We start from the raw sequence: 22,382 nt of genomic DNA on the forward strand, positions 1-22,382 counted from the left end.
CTGATTACTGCCATATATTTTAGCCAGCAGCTATGATGTGCAAAGGTCTACAGCAAAACTGAATTCACTTTGGCAAAGTTGTTCCTGATTTATATGGGCACTGGAGAGTGAAACAGCGTAGTGCTGGTCTGTGTGTCTGATAGCCCTGTGATTCCTTCGGGAGCCTGTGTGTTCCCTCACACAGCTAGCAGGGTGGAGGACTGCACACAAGCAGCCATCGCCAAGCAGGGATGTGCTGTGGTCTGGATTATTCAGTGAGTTGTCCCACAGTCACAGTTTCACACATCCATAAACTAAAAATGCTCTTGTGCAAGGCAGGATTGCTCCACTTTGGATGCTCACTGCCTCCCAATTGGTATGTCTGTTCCTGTGTGCCCAAGTGAGTGGCCTTGAGGCCACTTGCAAAGCATGCAAGCTTCTGCCTTGCTGAGGGTCAGGTAAAGCATGGAAAAAACATGGATGTGCCCTACGCTTTACAGCCTGTTCAGAGGTAATCATATGTCCCCTCTGGGACCCAGCATGAGAGGCAGAAGCCATCAGGCAGACATGACAAATCCTTGCTTTGTTTTTTCTTCTATTTTTTTGTTTTGTTGTTGTTGGTTTATTTGGTTGGGGTTTTTTTTGTTTGCTTGTTTTGGTTGGTTTGTTTGTTTGTGGGGTGGTGTTTTCTTTTGTTGTTGTTTTAATCCTAGATGAGTCCTCGGGTTGTTTTTCACCAGACTGTGTGGAATTTGCAGAAAACAACTCCAGATCAGCTTTGGCTGTGATCAGCCTTCCCACTGAGGAACAATGAACATGAACTCAGTTGTGGCCAACCTATGGCTACGAACAGTTACTGTGCAGTTCCTATGCTGAGGCTAATTATTGAACTGGCAAAGCTCTACTAGTGTGAGGGTGGCTTTGCAGTCAGAGTCCCTGGCTTTAACAGAAAATCGCAGGAGTGAACCAGCCCAACTCATCCTGTAATAGAGTTATAGGACCCTTTACTGCCATTTCTAACCTGGGATCCATTTCCAAACCTCCTCTCTGCTAGAGTCTTCCTGCTAAATGCCGTGTAACCTGGAAGTCTTGGGCACAAGATTTTGAGAGCTGCAAACATATAAAGAGAATGTAAAGCTGCACTTACAAACCTGAGCTCACATTCTCCCTCAGCTGCTTGTTCCTACTCCTGCATTGCTGCTTTAGATGAAAGATTGTTTTTCCATCTTAAGCATCATCTTCCACTACAAATCTTCCTAACTTTGCAATATGATCTACTGTCATCAGCCATCTCATTTCTCCCATAGACCTACTGTAGGCAGATTACTAGTCAGGACATCTGTGTCTCTGTTGAAAGAAAACGTTGCTAGTGAGGTATGATCCCATTGGACTTGCTGTACCTGCAGTTTTCCTTGCACTCTTTCTGGTATGGGCAGAGCACATGATGAGCAGAAAACGGCACTTCCAGTTTATGGCATTTTCAGGCAGCTGCATTTGTGCAGAAAGGACTAATCCATGCTCTGACCCATCTGGCCAGATGCAGATACAGTATTAACTGCTATAGGGTGTGGGCCCAACACCACCTTTATTGGATATGGTCTGTAGGCACCAGGGATGTTTTTTTTCCCAAGAAGTTCTAGCTGTTGCTGCAGCCAGTGCCTGGCAGTCTGCACCAGGCTGGGCTCCTGTGAATATTTTCACTGGCCAGCTGCCAAGGAGTTGCTGATGGGTATCATCTAATGTGAGGTAGATGAGAGCACCTTCCAAGCCAAAGTGATAATATCTCTATCTATATCACCATATAGTGGCCAAAGCAAGTCCTTTGCCCTGCTGCCAAACCCAGCAGAAATTGGAGATGAAGCTGGAGGATGCGACTAAGTAACAGTGGTGCAGAACTAGAGGCACTTTCTTTTAGACCTTAAAAAGCAAGACCAGCAGTAGCATTTAAGCAGCATATTCTCTTTCCGTTACTATAGACCTCTGCTATAAATTTTCAGGTGCCTCCTGCCCTATTTCCAGCTATGGCTTTCAAGACACAGTCTTATGTCATTCTGAATGTTGCAGCAGGCAATGTGCTAAATTGCTATCACTGTAAATTGCTAAGAAATGACGAATACAAGGGCACAGAGCAGAGACATTCAAGGTAAATCATGCTACAAATGCTGTAAGTCTGCTAAGGACCTTGAAGGGAGAAGATGTTCTGAGTTAGGGAAACAATGGAGGGACATTGGATCTGCATTCAGCTGGGGCTCTATCAGTCCAAGGCAGTAATTTAATGCTATCTCAGCTTTCTTATCATCTGCGAGGTACAGTCTTTTATTTCAGTTAGGTTAATTTCTCATTGTTTAAAAAGGACTATGATTGTTTTAAATGGAAGGCGATAGGAAAGAAAAAGTGATAATCCTAAAATGTATAGGCCATAAGGTTTTGCATGCATCAAAGCAGTTGGTTCCAAAGCTAATTGCTTAGATGATCCAGCACTACTTGAAAATATCACATAACCTGGAATATACGTTGATAACTCCGAGATGGAGCCCTTATATTTGGCTGACTTGAATCTGACCAAAACCCATTACAAAATGCAAGAAGTGTGAATTACCATTGATTTTATCAAACATGTTCTCATATGAAGGTGAAAAAGAATCTGTCCAGTAGAAAATTGTTGTATGGGAAATTCCCACCATAATGGGACTTTTTTAGCAGACTTGAGGAGGATTCTGATGTAAGGAAGGTAACTCTCATGAACTCTGACTGTAACTGCATTGTTTCCCAAGTTGAATGCAAAAGATGTAGCCACAGGAGGGAGGCAGAACTCCTATGCCAGTATAGTAACCCCAGAAAAACAAAAACAAAAAAAAAAAACAACCCACAAAATAAATCAGAGAAATAAGTTTTCAAAATTTTTCTTTTTGTGCTAAAATTGTATAGTAGCACTGTCATTAGAAGAAATGACTGTTGGCTGTAACTTCTATAAAAGTAGGTTCATAATACATAGTAAATGTTAAAATATTAACATAAGCTGAAAATTAGTAGCTAGTACATCTTTTTCTTAAATCTAAAAATTAGCTAAGAAATAACTTCAGGGCAGATTGAAACTAATTTTCATGTGCTTTGTGTAGGTGCTGGGAAGGAAAACTGTCCCCATGCTGCAAGGGATTTATTTCAAAGGCATATAGTTGTATTCTTGCCAGGCTCTAATATGGAAGGGTCATATTGGTTCAGGGAGACCTTTTATAACAATTTGCTTCCTAAAAAACACAGCACAAGGATGTATTAGAACACTTCTACTTCCATAGCACCTCAGCAAACAGATAAGGCATTATCTTAAAATGGTGCTATTACTTACGCTATAAAGTACTTCCACTGGGCAGCAGGCCTTCTGGGTTCAGTGAGCTCAGCAGAAAAAGAAATTTGTCTGGAGGGAGAAGGCAGGTCTGATGTCTAGTTCTGGCTCCAAGGACTATTTCCATAATTTACTCAACAGCATTTCAGAAACTGCAGTCAGGACCTGACAAACCTGGTCAGTACTCTAAACCCTTTGTCACGATCCGTGACCTATTATATCTCCTTATTGGAGTGTATTAACTTATCAGGATTTGCTGAGAGATCCACACGTGGGTATCGCCTCACACAGAGGATACAGGAACTTATGTCCCGACTTTTTTGAGTGAATAACTCGCTCAGTGCTTACTAAATTTCTAACAACAGCAAGGTTTATTGTGGGGAAAACAAAGCAATTTGGGGCAGGAGGTTCAAAAGGAGTGATTACAACACATTAAACATATATGGGTACACCTTAGTTACACATCTTATCCACGTGAGGGAAGCAGAGGGGAGGGATTTGCCCGAATGGCTGGATTATATTTTCCCCTATAAGCTGGGGTAGCCGGAATTGTCTCACCACGGCAGTGCAGGTTCGATGAGCTGGTAGCAAAGAGGCTGCGGGCACTCCAAGCGCAGGTCGCCCCCCCCACCACAAAGCGGCGGCAGTCGGTGCGCGGCTCCGGGACCGTAGGTGTGCAGACGCTGGAAACGCGGCGGTTGCAGCGGCGCTGGGACTTCTCCTCCCCTGCAGCAGCTGCTCCCCCCCCCATACACACAGAGGGGGTTTCCTGCCATATGGAGACGCCGTTTTAAGTCAGTTTTAAGTCAGTTTTGTCGGCTGACTCAAAGGACATTTCATGTTCGTGTAAGGAAATACCTGGTCCTTCACACCCTTCAAGTCTTCATTCCCTCTGTTCAGTCTTGAACTGCCTCCTCCTCTGCCCCATCTCTCCAGGTAGCCTCAAAAAAGGAGAACAGGAGTCAAACCCTGTTTGCTTACCTGCAGCGCAGTCCTCTGACCACCGAGCAGATTTATACCACACTGTGTTCATTCTGAGCATGACAGCAGATTAATATCCTCAAGAGAGGGCAGGTCAGAGAACACTTGGCTTGAAAACCCAAGCTGGACTTGGCTATGTAACCATCTAGGACTGTGGCAGTTTGAAGCAGGCACAGGAACAGTAGGTATATGCAGACATCTTTCCTGCACATCTATGAAAGCTCCTAGGAATTTTGGTACTTCCAGAATGAGGCAGCAGCTGCATGGGGATTTACCAGATGGGAGCAGTGGTCTTGGCTGCCCAGATTTGGACTTAGCCCCACTAGTGTACCTCAGGGCAGGGAAGGTGTCTGTCTTCTGAAGTGTGGCCAGAAAAAAACAAAGGTCAAACTAGCATTCTTTCCATCATACATGCTATGCATGCCTATACAACACATGTATGATTTTTAATATTTTTTTTTTAAAGACAGTAGTTAAATTTATCCTCTTACAGCATTTTCTGTAGATGGAATTTAAAGTGCTTTATGGATGTGAATTTAAACTGATTCTGTGCATGACTGTGCAGACAGGTAAGGACTACTTGGGTGAAAAGAGCTGTCAACATCACTGAAAAATTAATTTGTCTGATGACATTTTCTCAGCTAAACATGGAATCAATTGAGGTACTCAACTTTTACACCCAGTTTTAAGATCTAACTGGGTTTCAGTTTGTCAACAACAGGCTAAATTCTGCATAGACTTCTCAGACCTGAAAATCGGTGAGACTTGTGTTTCATTGAGTCTGCTCAATGCAGCAGGCCAGTAGTCCAGGCAAAAACCTGGCAGCTTGCAGTGACCACTAGAGAGCAACAGTCCCTTCGCTCTGGCAAACTTGGGGGGTGTGAACACGCAGCTAAAAAGCCTTACTGTTCCAATCTGTAGTTCACTTTTCCACCTAGGACCGATACCACAAACCCACAACTTCCCAGGCAGAAATGTCACAGTCAACTCACTCTTCGATCATCCTGCGTCTTTTAAGTCCTCTAGTCCCATACAATTGGAGAGCTCATTCTGACAATTTGGTTTGGTTCCAAATCCAGTTTTATTTGTTCACAAACCTTCCAGTCTTTCATAACATTCATATTAAATTTTTTACTGTTTTTTCCTTTGTTCCCAGGGCCAGTGTTTGTAGACTGTGGCTCCCCAAGTCGTATTTTTTATGTAGTTCCTGACTTGTCTTTGGATTTCATGAGGCTAATCAGCACATTTTTCTCTATTGAGACTGTAACTTCCAGCACACCTGTTTTGCCACTCGCACTTGCCTGGTTGTTAATCTCATGCCAATTGTGTCTTTCTGACTGCCAGTGACATTTCTTCCTCCTGAGCAAAGGGTACATATAACAGCTTGGGGAAAAAAGAAATAAATTCAAGGCCTGCTGATGGGTGCAGTACAATTTAAGCAAGATTTCTATCGAAGGGAGGTGGGGACAGAGGAACTCTATTAATATCTTTGTTGAAAGCTGCCTGCAATATTTCTTTTGTTTCTCCTGACCAGAAAACAGAACTCTGCTACAGTTCTGCCTACATCTGTGCCCTGACACAAGGTTTTCCCATCCCATTCTCTTTTAATTGAAGCACTCCATGTATTAATACAATTGTTGAACAAACTATGCCCTAACGCATTTATTTGCTTCCACAGAGAGCAGTGGAGCTCTCCCTTTCTGTTCTGCTTGATGGAAACCTTTACAAAAGATGGTCTCATCTAAGGAAATTGTGATCAGATGTATTCCCACTGTATTCCTCCTATCCCTTCAGAAGCTCCTTAGGCCAAGGTAATTGCTCTCAGCAGCAACTGGAGACAGCAGAAGGCCAGGGAAGAACCAGTCTGCCCACAACCCCTGAACCCCAGTATGTGTCTATCTCTTTTGGCACCCCCGTGCAGCTGCGGACAGTGACACAGTTACCCCTCTCCATCAGGCTTTGCTGTCCCATTATTCAGGGTTGAGAAAAACACCGTTCATAGTTGGTGTTTAAAATACTATTCAAACTACCTTTTAATATATGACAGTTGTTATTAAGCTTCCAATCCTGTGACAGAAGTTTTTTCTGGGACTGGCACACTTCACGTTTCACACACATCTGCCATGACACAAACCTACACCTAAGCTGAAGCAGTGTGCTGTTTCTCCATCTTCCACTTTACCTCAGCTGACCTTCAGCAGCTTTCGTCCTACTCATAAATTTACAACATACCTAGCTTAGATGGTAAGGCAATCATGGTGACTAAGAGCACTGAAATAAAAATTTGGTGCTTTTTGACTCTCCAAATTGTGCTATCTCACTCTAGTTATGTCTTTTGTTTGGGTACACACTGCGCTGGCACTCTGACTTCTCTATCTCTCACATAGTGTCGTTTTGGCTTGTCTTGAAGGACTGCCCTATTGCCAAGAGAACTTGGAGCCCCCTAGTTTCAAACTTTTAGGTTTTTTTATAGCTCTTTTTAAAACAATTTTGCATGTTGTCAAACTATCATGGTTAATATAATCTTACCCTCTCAATTTGAGAGAATAATTTGCAAATGTCACTGAATATCTGAATTACAGTAAATAAACTGCTGTTACTAACAGCCTCTGATTCTGTCTTTTATCTTTCCTTCTTTTTTTTCTTGCTCATGTGATTTATTCTTGAATAATGAACGAGGCATCATGCCCCCTGTACCTCCATTTTCTTATACTGTAAAATGATTGACTTTCTGTCAGTTGTACTGAGGCATACTATGAAGAATGTGCTGAGCTCAGAGCAATCATCTGAACAGCCCTTATGATGGGTATCGGATTTTCTTTGGTCAATGAGAATGCCTAGTTCTTTAGTTCAGAGTGCTTTTGAGAAAGACAGCAGACTGCAAGTGGTCTTGGTGGCTGGGAAAGAAGTGGAAAGATGTATGAAATGATACATGGCTTAAACAAGTTTGAAAGAACACAGAGATTCATAGCAGAGGACTCTGTAAATAGTTTAGACATTACCCTTCCACTTGCTTTACAAACGCATATTCTGAACACAGGAAGACAGTGCCCTTAGACATACTCCTGACTTTAGTAGTCAAAGAACTGAAGCAGAAGAGACCTCCTGAGCAGAAGCTTCAGTTCTCAATTTGTTTGTTTCAGGACAGTTTCATTCAAATGCTGGATCCTCCTCTGTATTATGTCAGCACTGGTCCACATGTCTGCTTATGTGGCTCAAGCTCTAGACCAGCTCAATTTCCTTTGCAGTCCATTGTTCAGTTTGGATGATCAAATGAAATAATCTCTTCTCTGTATATAGTTCCTATTACTTCATTTATGTCCTTCTTTATGGCATTCAAAACACTCCCTTTCCCTCTTCTGAATTCAAGATTTCTGACTTATCAGAACATACAGCACATACAACTTCAATTTCACAGTGAAAAAGTGGATATGCTGTTTCATCTTAATATTTATTTAAGTTTTCCCATAGTTCAAACAGAACATGACATCCCAGTTGAACTGATAAAAAGAAAAAAAAAATAAACCACCTCTACAAAGTTAGCCAGTGTATAGACTTTCTTATTTTACAAAACAAAAAGGTAGGAACATGTTACAAAATAATAATCAGACCAATCAATGTCAATAGTGCAAAGAATCAACTGCCAGACGGACGGACGGACGGATGGATGGATGGATGGATGTGTGGCTGGCTGAACAAAACAGGTAGGTTATACAAAATTTCATTATCTCAGACAACTCATGATGTAGATTTAACTTTAGTCACAGAAGAGGGTAGGTGCTTCATCTATAAGTGATCTCTTTGTGCTGCAAATTCTTCTGCTGCAGTTCTGGAGATGAATACAGCTATAAACAAGAGTCACTGAAAGGAATTTTGCAGCCTCTGGAACAGAGGTGACCTATCAAGGCCTTGATTAGTTTGTGTGCATTCAAGGGCCAAGGAAATTAATGAGAATTTCATGCAAGCAACAGAACAAGTACCTCCAGGCTGCACTTCGTATGCCTTTTCCTCTTGCTTTCGTGCTCTTTTGCATTCCAGGAGGTAAATGATCAAGATGGAGCTTTAGCAGCTACTGAGCCATGTGGACAGGTAGACCAACAGGTCTTGGATTCCTGTCAAGTACATATGTCAGCCAGCAACCCACCAGAAAAGGTGAAATATTTCTTTTATGATGCTGCTACAATGAAGAACCTAAAATCTGTCTCCTTCATAGGATGACTAAATTTGAGTCTAAATAAAATAAAAGACAAAAATAACATCAGTCAGTTACAGTATTTCTCAGCTGAATTTGCCCATTTGCTAGCAGAGTGTCCACAGTTAATGAATGTAAGAGGCATTCACTAAAATAAGCTCAGCTGCACAGAGATGTTGTTCATCTTTACACCTTGTGATCAAAGACTGTTTATTTTTCTAGGAAAAATTCTCTGCAACACCTCAGTCCTACCACAGTACAAAAATTAATCAAAAGCATAATGAGAGACCGAAAGAAGGTGAAGGTGGGAATAGTTTCAGGGAGTAAATGTATGCTTACCTCGAAGGCACATTTCCTACATGGACTGTTAAGTACTACAGGGCTTTCAAATAAATCAAAGGACAGTAATTATATCTTTCTCAAAAGGAGTATTAAACCAAAACTATTCAGATATTTTCCCCCAAGATTAAAAAAAAACAAACCAAAACATCCACATTACAAGCATAGCTTGCATCTAAATAATTTCTGCTTCTCTAAAACTGACAATGCTCTCAGCTCTTTTCCCCTCACCCCATCAATAGTCTGTCCAAATTACTAATGCATCCTTATGGATGAAGAGTACATGGTTCATGTGCACAAAGTTCATACAATGGTAGTTTCTACCAATGAAAAACTGGCACTGCTTAATCAAGCAAGAACAGTGGAAGCCTCAAAAAGGACACTTAGGATCCTGGTGTTCAAATACTTAATGCTCATAATGGTGCTGGGATGAAAAAATAATTCAATGGTGACACCTGGTGATACCATCACTAGATTTTCTAAATATTTCTGTTGTTAGTGCTCTTTGGAAAAATCAAACTCTTTACTCTAATGTTTCATTGGGAAATAAGATCTTTTGAAACTCTAGCAGAGGTATTAAGCCTAAACTCTTGAAATTCAGTGGCAGAAACATCAAAAAGATATTCTCCAGAGATCAGAATGGATTAAAATAGCTTTTTTTCAGTTTTGAATGTATAATCCACTAGGCAATTTGTACAACTTCTGTTGTACAATTAACTATATAGAGAGCTCAGAGTCAGGCCCCTACTCTTACTTTTATTCATGAAATTTGAATTTAAGAAGAAGAAAAAAAAAAAGAAAAAGAACTAGAGGAATTAAGTAAATGCAGAAACCTTCAGTAAGTTAATCTTTTGGTTTTGGGGGCATGAAATATTCTGTGGCTGGAACAGAGACTGAAAAGTTTAAAATTCAACAGAGATTGAAAATTATATTCCTTTGATCTTCTCACCTCTTTAAGGAGTACACCATAATTTTGCTTATTTACTAGTACTCATTTATGTTTTCAAGGGCTAGGGGAAAATAGGCAAAAATTCAGCCACTGAATGTGAAGATCAGAGTAGGAAATTTCTCAACTGTTTCTTTCATAAAATTTTCTCACACTTCCTCAGCAACATCTTAGCACTCCTTCAGCTCAGTTTTCTTGGATTTCTCACTGATTCTCTTCAGAAACTGTACACTAGGAGCTGCATTGAAAACAGGGATCACTCCAAAAAGTTCTTCAAATGCCTTTGAAAAGAAGAGTGAGTTTTGTAGAGAAGAGTTGCCACACAACTTATCACAGACAGCCTGTAGCAGAGCTGAGAATCAGTCACAAATTCACCCCTGTGCTCTCAGATATTTATCAGTAATTTTAATCCACCAATCTCAAAATTCTTCTTAAAAGTTAGTAACATTCTTACGTGCAGAAAGAAGTATTGTGAATGCTTAGTACTAACTGGTGTGCTCCAAGAAGCTCCCTGGGCTTCAGTAGGACTGTCTGCAATAGAATATTCCATGCTTATTAAGTCTTAGAAAGACTGAGACTTTATGTATTTACAGTGAAAGTATATATCACTAGGTTGGCAAAGGCCTGAAATTTAGATGCACATAAAAAGGCATTTAAAATATTACTATAATTTTATTTCAATTTTACCACAACCAGTTTTAGGCTCAGTGTACTTAATCTCACGTTTTGTTTGGGATTTCAACATTGTAGTGATTTTTATAGGAGTCACACTGAAAGTAGTAAATCAAGAGTGTACTAATTTTCTGTTATGTGAAATGTAAAATAAAATACATTTATAAACTTATAAAAAAGCTTACATTTTAATTCATTATGATTTTAAATTACATTACCAAGGCTTTCCAAGTCAGCAGTAACCTTTCAAAAGGTAAGTGATTTAATAAATTACTTTTTCAAAATTAAAAACTATCTTGAGACAAACTGTGGAAACAACTACAAAAAATGGGTACTTTGAACACTGTTTTATCTGAAAATATGTATAAATGATTTTTGCCTTCTGCATTTTTACTTAGAAAGAAGTTTTAAGACATGCTGTTACTTTCAGCTAAGTGGAGATAAAAACATCTCCACGAGGGAAGCTTGTTGTTAATTTTTGAAAAGAGACTTTTAGTCCCAGTTAGTGGGGGTTTTATAAAGATATAAGTTACTTATATCTTAGGTTCAAGATAGAATATGAAAGCAACACAGTTCTGGACAGACTTCCAATGATTTTCAGGAAGGCAAACAACATTGTCTATTAAAATAAGTGTTCTGACATTTTCCATAACCACTCCCCTTACCCATCCAAGAAAACATATTAAAAAAACCAAATCCAAACCCCAATGTTTTTCCATTAAATATCTTTCTAGGCAGGAATGGTCAAATCTTAGCAAAGTCCCTCCTGTATCATCTCTATTATAATACACGTTCCCTGTTACTAGCAGCCATAACCATGTTCAGTTTAGATAATAGAACAGCCTAGACTAACAAATAAAAATGTGCACAATGGCATGTGGTTGTTCAGGGGATGAGACAGGAAGGGCTGAACAAAAGAACAGCTACATGATTAGCTGTCCAGTCTCTAGTTCATTTACTTGACCATTTAGTATGTTTAAGATGCAGAGTTTGTTGATTCTGCAGAATGATGCTCAGGTTTTTCACTCTTGACGACTTCAGAAATCAGATTTTATATAATCTTTCACTTGATGCTACCTGGGTTTTATTTGGTAGTTCAGAAAGAAGTGAATCTACCAATGACAACACCAGCAGGCAATTAAAAAAAACCACTTAATGTAGGAAGGCAAGATTGTAAGTGAGACAAAGGCTTTCTGGTTTGGCTGTGATGATGACCATACTTCAGTGCAGAGCCTAGATGGTGAAGACGCAGAAAAGACAGGCTTCACTGTAATGCGGGTCATTTTGTCTACACCCCAACTCTACTTAAATAGTTCCAGCAAAAGCACATGGGTCCACCTGAAACAACACGCTGATGAGCTTCTTCTCGAAGGACAGATCATTACACTGAAGAGTAATACTCCTCAGAGCATTATTTTTAAAGTAGTACTCCGTACTTCTTAAAAGAAAAATACCAACCCCCTGCAAGTCCTTTCTTCCAGGTCTGTTAATTTGACCATCCCTCTGGGGACCTGCATACAGATCTTCCTTCACTGTGTAGCACATTCATTGACATTTGCAGAATCTTCTCCCTTCAGATCCTCATTCAAGCTTTTTTTCTTCTCTATTTCAACCTGGCAGAGGAAAAAGAGGGAAAACACTTGCAGTGAGAAAGAAAAACAACAGATTCAATAATCTTTCTTAGTGGTGGTTCATGTCTTGCTTAGGTGAAGAAACTCCTGGTAAACTGAGAGGGTTGTGAAGAAAAATAGACTGAGGAGGAGAAGCTGGATTTTATTTACTGTAAGTGTTTTCACTCTAGTCCAAACAGTTTTACAACTCAACAGTGTCATGACATCATTTCCAGGAGAGAATGCCATGCAGAGAACTGGTCTCACCTGATTTTATATTCATTACTATCCCCAGCTTATCTTGAATCCAAAACCAGAACCATATCTGCAGGGGATAGGTGGCTTCTGAGTGACAGCAGAAGACCAGCCTCAATTTTAAACACTGCAAAGACTGATGTATAGAGCAAAGACATTAATTTACAAAGTGCACATCAATATTTGTATCTTAGATTTCAACACCTCTGAAAACTCAGGGATAATCCAATGTTTAGTTCTTAAAAAGGATACTTAGGAAGATCAAGGGAATATAAGACACTACTAAAAATGTAATTACAATTACCATTAAAAATATTTGCCATGAGAATCATTTCAGTATCTCTCATCATTGCTCTTAAACAAGGTAGGCAGGATGCCAATCCCTCTGCTGAGTGATCAGCTAACATGCAAATTTTGGCATACTAAGATTCTTGGCAGGTATATACACAGTGCATTTTTCCATCTGCTCCTCTTGTTAGGGCAAGCAGGAAGAAGAAATATTTAAGTAGAAAAACACTGTGATCCTTTTGTCTGCTGTAGCACTCCCACTGTAGCTGCTGTGAAGAGCAGCAAAGCTCCCTGTTCACACTCTCACAGTATCAGCTAATCCCCAGTAGCTGGCTGTGTGTATGCTCTTCTACAAAGCAACTGCAAGCAAGTTTATTCCATCTTTGCTGAGAGATAATTCACTGCTCGTTTACCATGAATCAATAAGCTGCACATGGGCAGCTACTGCACAGAGCCTGGCGTGTGCCAAATTCTCACCTCATCTACTCACTATATTTTATCAACTGCCCACACTTTTTAAGACAATGTAGTATGCAAAGTAACCATGGTGATTGCCCCGAGCTCATTTTCACCTTAGAATCATAGAATCATAGAATCCTAGGGGTTGGAAGGGACCTCAAAAGATCATCTAGTCCAACCCCCCCCTGCCAGAGCAGGGTCACCTAGAGTACATCACACAGGAATGCATCCAGGTGGGTTTTGAATGTCTCCAATGAAGGAGACTCCACAACCTCCCTGGGCAGCCTGTTCCAGTGCTCTGTCAGTCTTACAGTAAAAATTTTTTTCCAGATATTCACCTTGAACCTCCTATGCTCCAATTTGCACCCGTTACCCCTTGTCCTATCACTGGTCATCACTGAGAAAAGCCTAACTCCATCTCCCTGACACTCACCCCTTACATATTTGTAAACATTGATGAGGTCACCCCTCAGTCTCCTTTTCTCCAAGCTAAAGAGACCCACCTCCCTTAGTTACCTTGTAACTGTAGTGTGCTGAATAGTTGACCCACTTCCTCACATCAGTCTTGTCCTCAACAGAGATGGACCGAACAGTGGCTTTGGACGCAGAAGTGGTGGGCATGTCAAATTCCACATCTACATAGCGGACAAAACTGGAAGGCACTTCCCGGTCAGAACCAAGCTCTAGGTGGCAAAAGAAGCAGTGAGGATGTCCAGAAGCTGGAAAAAGAGAGCAAACAGACATGAAAATGGTGTTGGATGGTTCAAAACTGACATCATCTACGGGAAAGCGACATCAGAAAACTGCAAGGAACCCAGAATCTGCCTGGGTGAACTAGTGCGTAGCAAGCAAGAGTATCTTACCTGTTTCCATACCACTGGAGTTTCCAGAGGAATTGAACAAAATAAACTGCAAAAAGGACTGCTGATAACTCTAGTTTTGTTTTAGTAGGTGAAAATACAAGATGTAAATCAAGCATCATTGGGTAAAGGTATTTCTCCTCTTCCCATTCCCCCAGTTTATGTAACACACCAAGTACATTGTGGCACATCCTTCTAAAATACCAGGTATTGATAGTGAGTAAAGGTGGAATTTGGCTGACATTTCACATTTATTTGAAATTTTTATCCCCATTTTTACCAAAAGAAAACACACTGAATAATAATTTTTCTGGTTTCAAAAGGCAAATTTGTGCATAGCTTGGAAATAACTATTTATGTCTTCCTTTAACCCACAACAAGGTAAGGAAGTAATCATATTTAGCTCTGTCATCTGTAAGTGAAAACCTTTATTATTATTTTTTCCCTTTTCCTTTGCTGGACAGCAGTGATGTTTAAAAAATGAAGTAGGGACTGCTAATCAAGCCAAGCTAGTTTTATTTCTGACTGCTGCCAACACCTTGAGCAAGTGTACTTTAAGGTCTGCACTTCAGTTTCTCTGTCTGTAAAATTGAGAGCCTTCAAAGCCACCTTGGACTTTCTGATTGAAGGTATCCTATTCTCTAAGTATCTCTAAATTAAAGTAATGTACAAATAAATGAACTAAATCCTTGTTTGCCACTGTTACAGGCTTTAGCATTTCTGAATACTTGTTCTTTGGGAAAGTTCTTCTCCACACAGCTCAGCAAGATGTACAGGACAGACAGGTAAGTAAAGTAAAAAGTAAATGGGTAAAAGCAAAAAGAAATGGGTGGAGAAAGCCCAGAAGCTCCCCCTGGGAAAAGGAGGGAAATACTGCCTGCGAAGGACTTGAAAGCCTGGGTCTTGAAAAGGAAGTCAGCTCCTCACCCAGAGCTCAGCCCAAAAATCAGCCTTGTTAAGCTGAAGCTTGAAAAGCAAGACGTGGGACTTTAAGACATAACTTGTCCCAACAGGACGAAATGGGGAAGTCTTTAGAGGGCTCAGGAATTGCAACATCCCACTTAATCTCTGAAATACAATTGAAAAAAATTTCTACCTGATGTAAGTCTGAGTAAAAATGTCATCTAGAGTCAGCTATAGTTCCAAACAGTCTAGCCAGAATTTCCTCACAACTGGAAGGTTCATAACCTAATGTCTGTGCATCAAATCGAACGAGAGGCTATGGAGTTCAGCAGAGATCATTGAGATATGCAGCACCACAGCTGGAGCCAAGTTATGAATGAGTGGGTGCAGTATTAAGCAGATGTAAAAGCTCGAGTTTTGCATGCAATAAAATACTTCTATTGCTTTTCATCAAGATTACTTATCCCAAGCAGAGTTGCCTGGGTTCTACAGTGAGATGGGATCTCTGACAGCACTTCCCAGCTTTTCAATCCTGGAGCACAAATTTGCTGGATAAAAAGGAGTGGGGCACAGCAGACCTTCAAGATGATCCCATCCACTGTGGGCTAGGAGGAGCCCCATGTGCTTTCATGGAGAACACTGTGCAATCCAGCACTGCAGGGCTTTTGCTTCTGCCTAGTTCTTGAGCTTGGCTGTGGTGGGCACACCTATGGCAGCAGCACATTTCAGCCTCTGCCATAGGACACTTGGTGCCCCTGCACATACCTGGGAACCGCTGCTCTCTGGCACTCTGTTATGAAGATGCCTAAAAACGTGTAATTCCTGGCTCAAAAATTCTCTGTTCAGCACTCAGTACTGGCAACCAATTCCTAGTCTCAGGCTCCAACCCATTCATACCTCTTTCCTCACTCTGCACCAGTCTCAGCAGACTCCTCATTGTAATCCTTCCTGCTCAGCCACTTCGCTATGCTTTTCCTCTCTAGTTTGCCATAGGTGGCTGCCTCCTTCAGACTGCCTGGGTTGCAGCAGAGGCCCACAGCAGCCCCAGAGAGATGGCGCCGTGTTGTGGCACAAGCCACATTCACAGCTACGAAACATTTAGCTTGTGCCACTACAAGCCTGAGCTGGCACATGCTCAGTTGTCTTTGGGATGCATGCATGGGAAGGTTACACTGGGAAGCATTTAACTGGGCTTGAGGACGTTGTGTAGCAGGTGCTTTGGAGATCTGAGCCTTTAAAATCCGTAACTTCAACTAAACACATGGAAACAGAAACCACTCTTCTAACACACCTAAATGTTGGTGGATAGTCAGAGGCTCAAATAAAAAAAAGGGGGAAAAGAGAATAAAGGGAAAAACAAAACAATAAAAATTCATGACATGCAATTAACAAAGTAATTTTTCAATAACTTGATTTCTTCCAGTAGGAGTACGCTCGTAACAGAAAAACACATGCTCAACACTCAAAATAATATGGAAGTTATTAATTTAAACTAGCTCAGCATGGTAGGCACAGGTGAACTGATTGAGAAAGCAACTCCTCCACTGAAGCTGTAGCAAAAATACCAAACACACCAGTTTTGAGTGTGAGGCACACTAGGCATGACTTCTATAGAGTATCGGTTGTTCAGCCATCTCATGCAGAGCTCCTTCACCAATGAACAGGTACACTTTTTAGTAAAAGCAGCAGGAAATCAACAGACTGCTTCTGGTTTTGCATCTCCTGCTTTCTTGAGGTATTAACATTTCATTCTGACAATGAAGGATCTGACAATACAATTCATATATATGCATGAGTTACTGTGATTGGAGAGAATCTGTTTCAAACTACTCTGATATCCCAGCAAGTTTGGATTAAAGGATTTAATTTACTTCAGAAAGCATAGCAGGCAGCATGACTGGGATCCACAGCCAAACTAGTGCAAAGCTCAAATATCCAGATCCAAGGCTCTGCATGGAAGCTGCATCCCTGCTTCACTGGAAGAGCATTTTCCCACGATAGAAGACTGGGTGGATATTTTCCGAATACTCTACTGGAGGATTTAAAAAACAAACAAACAAACAAACAAACAAACAACATATGGAGCCCAGCCAGCTAAAATTGAAGCTCTGCAGAACCTGTAAATAGGCTTTATCAAGTACTTTGATAGTATTAATTATGAATATGAGAAGGGCAATAAAGTTAAACAAGCTATTTTGGAAAGGATTTCAGCAATGTGCTTAGTAGAATCCAGTCCATAATTTTTTCTTAGATCAGATCATAGCCAGAGTACACACAGTCCTTCATCATATGATTTTCAATGTCCAGACGCTTTGTCTACAAAACAATATAGACAGTGCTGATAACAAGTTCCTATCATGGACGTGCTAAGGGCCTCATCTCATTAGAAAGCACAAAGAGTAAACATTTGAATAAGACAGCGAAGCTCATGTAATAGTTCTTAACAATTTGGGTGCTAGGGTAATACACCCCAATAGTGAGACCAGCGCTATTCCCCTACTGGGCTGTGGTACTGGGCCTCAAGGCAGATTCCAGGCAGGGCTGATGGCATCAATACACCTCATGTCTACACAGGGCCTGCACCAGTCTGTTGCATCCAGAGAATGATGCAGCACAAGAGGTCCAAGTGGCTACCTGCAGGCCTCTGGAGTTCCTAGGATCACATTTGCAAGGGACTGATGTGTCAGAGCATACAATGTGGATGAACAAAGGCTGTGTCTTCATACATATTTCTTTGATAGGCAGAGAGAGCTGGCAGATATGCATGTGTCCTGGAGGGAGTCATGCAGTGCATATGCCCCAGGTCCTATGGACAGGAGCCAAGGTGGAGCTGGACACTGTGGCCACCTGCAGCACTTCCCCCCAGCTGCAGTTTGATGCCACCACTTCTCTCCTGCTCTGGAGTTGGCAGGCACCAGAGCAGTTTATTAGCAGGCCAGACATTTACAGAGAGAGGGCCTAGAGTGCTGTTAGGGGTGAGCTGCAGGTGCCACAGTAAGAAAGCATACAGTGCAAGTCAGGGGAATATTTTTATACTTGGTGTCTGAGAACTGCATAATTTGTAGGAACTTTTGAAAACAGGTGGAGGTGAATTATTACATGACTTGTAAGTGAGGCTGTATACAGCCAAGCATGCACAAGGCTGGGAGTAGACCATACATCAGTACCATATGGTCAGAAGTATATGTGGTCCATCAGGCAAATCTAAGAAGCAGTGGGAATCAATGCCTTTGAGTAGCACATTTATATCCCTCTTTGTTTGCCATTTACTTTGAGTAAGGAAAGCCATGGGGTAACTACTGTCAGGAAATGTGAATAGCCCTTGTGAGGGAAGGTCAGATTTAAGCTATGCTTGGCCTGCCCTGTCGTCACTTTGGGATTCCCTCTTTGTCACGTACCTCGTGTATCCTGGCCAAGACAGTGTTTGTCAGGCCCTTCCTTTCCCTGAAATCACATCTGCCCTGACCGGAGGGAAGATGACACTCTCTTTCTCTCGGGATGTAAACAAATACTAACTGCTCTGCGTTCTGCATGGTGACACTGATGCTCTGTGGCAGGGCTCCAACAGCAGCGCCAATTCTCTGATCCAGTTCCTCCTGACACAGGGTGTATCTCTGGCACAGTGGGAGAGAAAAGATCAAGGAAACAGGAGACAGATCAACATCCCCTTCAAAGCAGTGATGGGTAAGGGAGCATCACCTCGCTAAAGGCAGTAAAGCCAGAAGTTCTGCCTCTTCTCCTAGTTTGCTGCTGGCATGTTCTGGGATTGTGTTAAAGTTTGGAGGATTGTTTCTCCAGCTGCAATAGCTATATGGTGTACAGAGATCTATGGAGAAAAGATGCCAAAGAAGGCCTAATTTCTCAGCATCTCATTCCCAGAGCTCATGCAGATGGCATAATGAGAGTCTCCTCACGAGCACAATATTGCTCATTAACAGCTTGAGGATAAGCTCTCTTTTCTTATGTTCCACACTACAGACAACATGGAGCCTTCACTTTTGTCAGTGATATCCCTCCACATTTGTAATCTATGGTGTAAGCTGCCATCCTCAGGCTGAAATGTGATCCAAAAGATTACAACAGTAGGATCATTGTTTTGCTGACACTATAGCTCAAACTCAGGAAAAACATACATCCTTGGAAAGTGTCAAATCTGGTACAACACTGAACTTCCAGGGAACACCAAATACCGAAACCCAACCAGTCACTCAGCTGCATTACTAAAGCATTAATAATAAGCGTGTGTAATTTGTAAATAGCTAGTCTGGAACAGAGAAATCAAGAAGTAGAGTACACTATGAAACAGAAATGAACCCAAGTTGTCCAGCTTTATTGCACATCATGGATAAAAGGCAGGAAATTGAATGACTGGCAGTGACGGCCAGAGGGAACAGTAGCTTGCTTGTATTATTTGAATGTTTAATTATGAACATGCTACTAAAAATACAAATACTTGTGGGTTTTATGTTGGTATTCCCTCTTCAGGTTTAAGCTGTATTCATTCACCTGTCTGCATTAATTACAAAAACACAGCCATAATCTGGTGACTGGGATTTTTTTTTTAACAGTTGCACAACATCTTCTGTTCTCTTACAATGCCCATTCCAGCCATTTTGTAGGCATGAGTTGTGGTATATGTGTCAAAATATATTGCACTAGCTCACTAAGCTTGGTAAGGCATGGAAGAAGAATCACAAGAACTGGAACTATAGCAATTTATCTGGTCCTGTCATTCACCCTGTAGAATAGCACCTTGCCTTTGCAAGTTACCTGAAAAAGCCCCGCTTCCAGTAACAGTGCTAAACACACTGAGCTATTTTGTGCCTAAGTCCCATAATGTGCTCAAAAAAGCAGAGACATAAGGCCTATTTTTGCATCCAGAAAACTTAAACCTGTTTTTATCACTAGCAAGGTTTGTAGGATATGTAAAAAAAACTACAGCAGTGAAGGGGCAGAAAAATGCTTAATGCAACTAACTGATGTCCTTTGGTATACTAGAGAAGATGATTTATCCCTCATCATGTAAACCCAGGATTCCCTATCTTCTAAAATATGTAACTCCTTTTAGTTTTCTTCTGCAGAGATAGTATGCACTACTCACCTGAGTTTTTGTCAGGTAGTCGGTTTATCCTCCATACGATAGAATTAAATGCATGCTCATATTTGGCAGTTCCCAAAGTTACTCTCATTACTGGCTCAGAACCAGACATACTGGTTGATCCAAAAGTGGCCCCTTTGTTCACCTTGGCTTTCAAAGATTTCTCCCCCAGGACACTATCCCTTCGGAAGTTCTTCACCCACTCATTTGGCACTGGGTAGCGGATCATCACATTTTCACAAGGGACCTGAGTTAAAGGGTCACGGTTGGAAGAGAATCCCGTGGACATCATCAGCCAGCTCTGCACCTCCACCTCAGCACCACTGATGCTGGCAGCTGTCCTGAGGGTGAAAGGCAAAGTTTTCTCAGCAAAGACAGTTCTGAATCGCATTAGTTCAAACCTGCAGGCATCCAAGGGGTTGAACAGGATAACACGGGAATTATTAAACATATCCTCATCCACACATGAATGGAACTGACAGCTGTATAATTTAATCCACTTAGTGGTAGTAGTGGGCATAATATCTTGCCTTGCAACTATTTCATTACCTTTGATCAGGATATCATTAAGGCCCAGTCTGCATTCTGCTAGGCCAGAAAGGAAGCTGAGAACATAGATATGGGTCAGCACACTGTGCTGAAGAATCACACCATCTCCTTTGGCCAAGATACCATGAAACTCATCCCTGACATCAATCGTGATTTCTTCTTCTTGATAGTTTAGTCCCACTGTGCTCAGATCTGTTGATGAGGCTGGCAACTTCATCAGTGTGTCTTGCACAGCACTGATGAAGCTAAGGAAGTCTTCGTAATCTGTCGTCCCGAGCTTGATAATTTGCTCTCTCTCTGCTGTGTGAGCAATGGCTGGCTTAGGCTGGTACTTCTTTTTCTCCTTGTAGGTTGTGCGGTCCAATCGCACACTGTGTATCCTTCCATTCTCATCATAGTTCTGCAGTTTGCGCTCTGAGATCTCATGATTGATTTCAAGTTTGAATTCCCGGAAAGGTTTCTCCAGTCCTTTCTCATAAAAAAGCTGTATACATCCACTGTCTGTCAGCTTGACATATATTGGTCCCCAATGCCTGGATGACATAATATTCTTCTTTTCTGGGATCCTAAGCATCATTGGCCATCCATCCTTTGGCTGAGTTGGTGCCAGGTTAAATAAGGCTGCATCCAGATCATATGGCATCACAGGGTCATCATCAGGCAAGGTAGGGCTGCTCACATGATCTGGGTCTCCAATCTGGAGTTGCTTGAGCTGCTCTACAGCATCGATGTGAGTTACACTTTTGTTTGCCTCATGGAAACTGATAGTATCAGGTTCTTGATGAAGAATAATGAGAGAATCTCTTTGGCTTTTGCCTAGAGCACTGGAGACAGAAGAGCTTTTAGAACGCCTGTCTTGCTCCTCAAAGAATGAACTGAATGGATTGATGGGTGAGGGTTGGACATCTCGCAGAGATTCATCCAGGAATGGATTAGTAGCACTCCATGGTGGTGTTTCAACAGAAGGCAACTTGGTTAAGGAGGAGAGATCTAGTTTTTGAATTTTGGAAAGGTCTCCCAATGTGCTTTTAGGACGTTCTCTTTTCTTAAAGGATGTAGTGTTAAAGTTAACATCTGGAGTCTGTGTTTCTGCAGGTGGAGTGTCTGTTTTCAAGGGAGAAAGATTCTGCGGCGCAAAACTGACTTCATTGTCATCAAAAGTTACCCAACTGGGAAAGCGAACTGTGTTTGGGGTAGATGAATGTCCATTCATGGAGCTGCTGTTCAGCTGCCAGTTGACAGCCTCCATATCTACCTCTTCATCTTCTTGGAGAGATGAGGAATTGTCTTTAAAAAAAAGAGGGGAGGGGAGGAAATTTCAGCTAATTATTTTTAAGTTACCTAGTTCTCTCTCCACAAAAGGAAAACCTGCACAATAGTTTGCATGCTCAAGAAAGGTCTATTCATATGCTGGGTAAGAAAGATGGTCAAAAGACTCAACTAAAATGCTGCAGGGTCTGGTAAGAATTAATGAAGAAATAGACAGATGAACATGGGAAAGGAATGCAGGAAGAAAAACAAAAGGAATTACAACAATGATTGTATTGCTGTCATTCCAACAAAAAGACCTAAAAAAGAAACGTAGCACAAATATTATAATGATTTTTTAAAACTCTGTTCTCTAAGGTTTCAGGCTGCATTTCTTCTCTCCATTTATCTTCTGTCATTTGCCTGTTCCTGTTCTTTTCTCTCTCACTCTTGTTCTCCTGTTTTTCCTTTCTGTCCCCATACCCTTTGCTCTAGAGGGAGTGAACGCTGAAGAAGAGCACTTCTCCACTCTGTCCCCATCATACCCTTCTGCGCATTTGCTGTTATCACAAAAGCACATAGGTATATGGTGAAAGCACCATAGAAGGCACATAGGTGGCATTTTTGTCCAGGATGTGTTCAGTGGAGACTTTTTGGCTT

The 22,382-nt window shown here is 41.4% G+C and overlaps 1 protein-coding gene across 1 annotated transcript in view; it reads right to left on the minus strand.

The window, feature by feature from the left end:
• Positions 1-11,981: 11,981 nt before the first annotated feature.
• The window catches only part of STON2 (stonin 2), a 55,098-nt gene continuing 44,697 nt past the window's right edge, over positions 11,982-22,382 (minus strand). Inside the window, exons 4-6 of the mRNA XM_009993924.1 lie at positions 19,929-21,761; positions 13,581-13,783; positions 11,982-12,065 (exon numbers count right to left, since the gene is read on the minus strand). Of these exons, the coding sequence (XP_009992226.1) occupies positions 11,982-12,065; positions 13,581-13,783; positions 19,929-21,761 (2,120 nt within the window). The remainder of the gene's footprint in view (positions 12,066-13,580; positions 13,784-19,928; positions 21,762-22,382) is intronic.

This window comes from Chaetura pelagica, unplaced genomic scaffold, assembly GCF_000747805.2.
Source record: "Chaetura pelagica isolate M959 unplaced genomic scaffold, ChaPel_1.0 scaffold11, whole genome shotgun sequence".
Lineage (NCBI taxonomy): Eukaryota > Metazoa > Chordata > Aves > Apodiformes > Apodidae > Chaetura > Chaetura pelagica.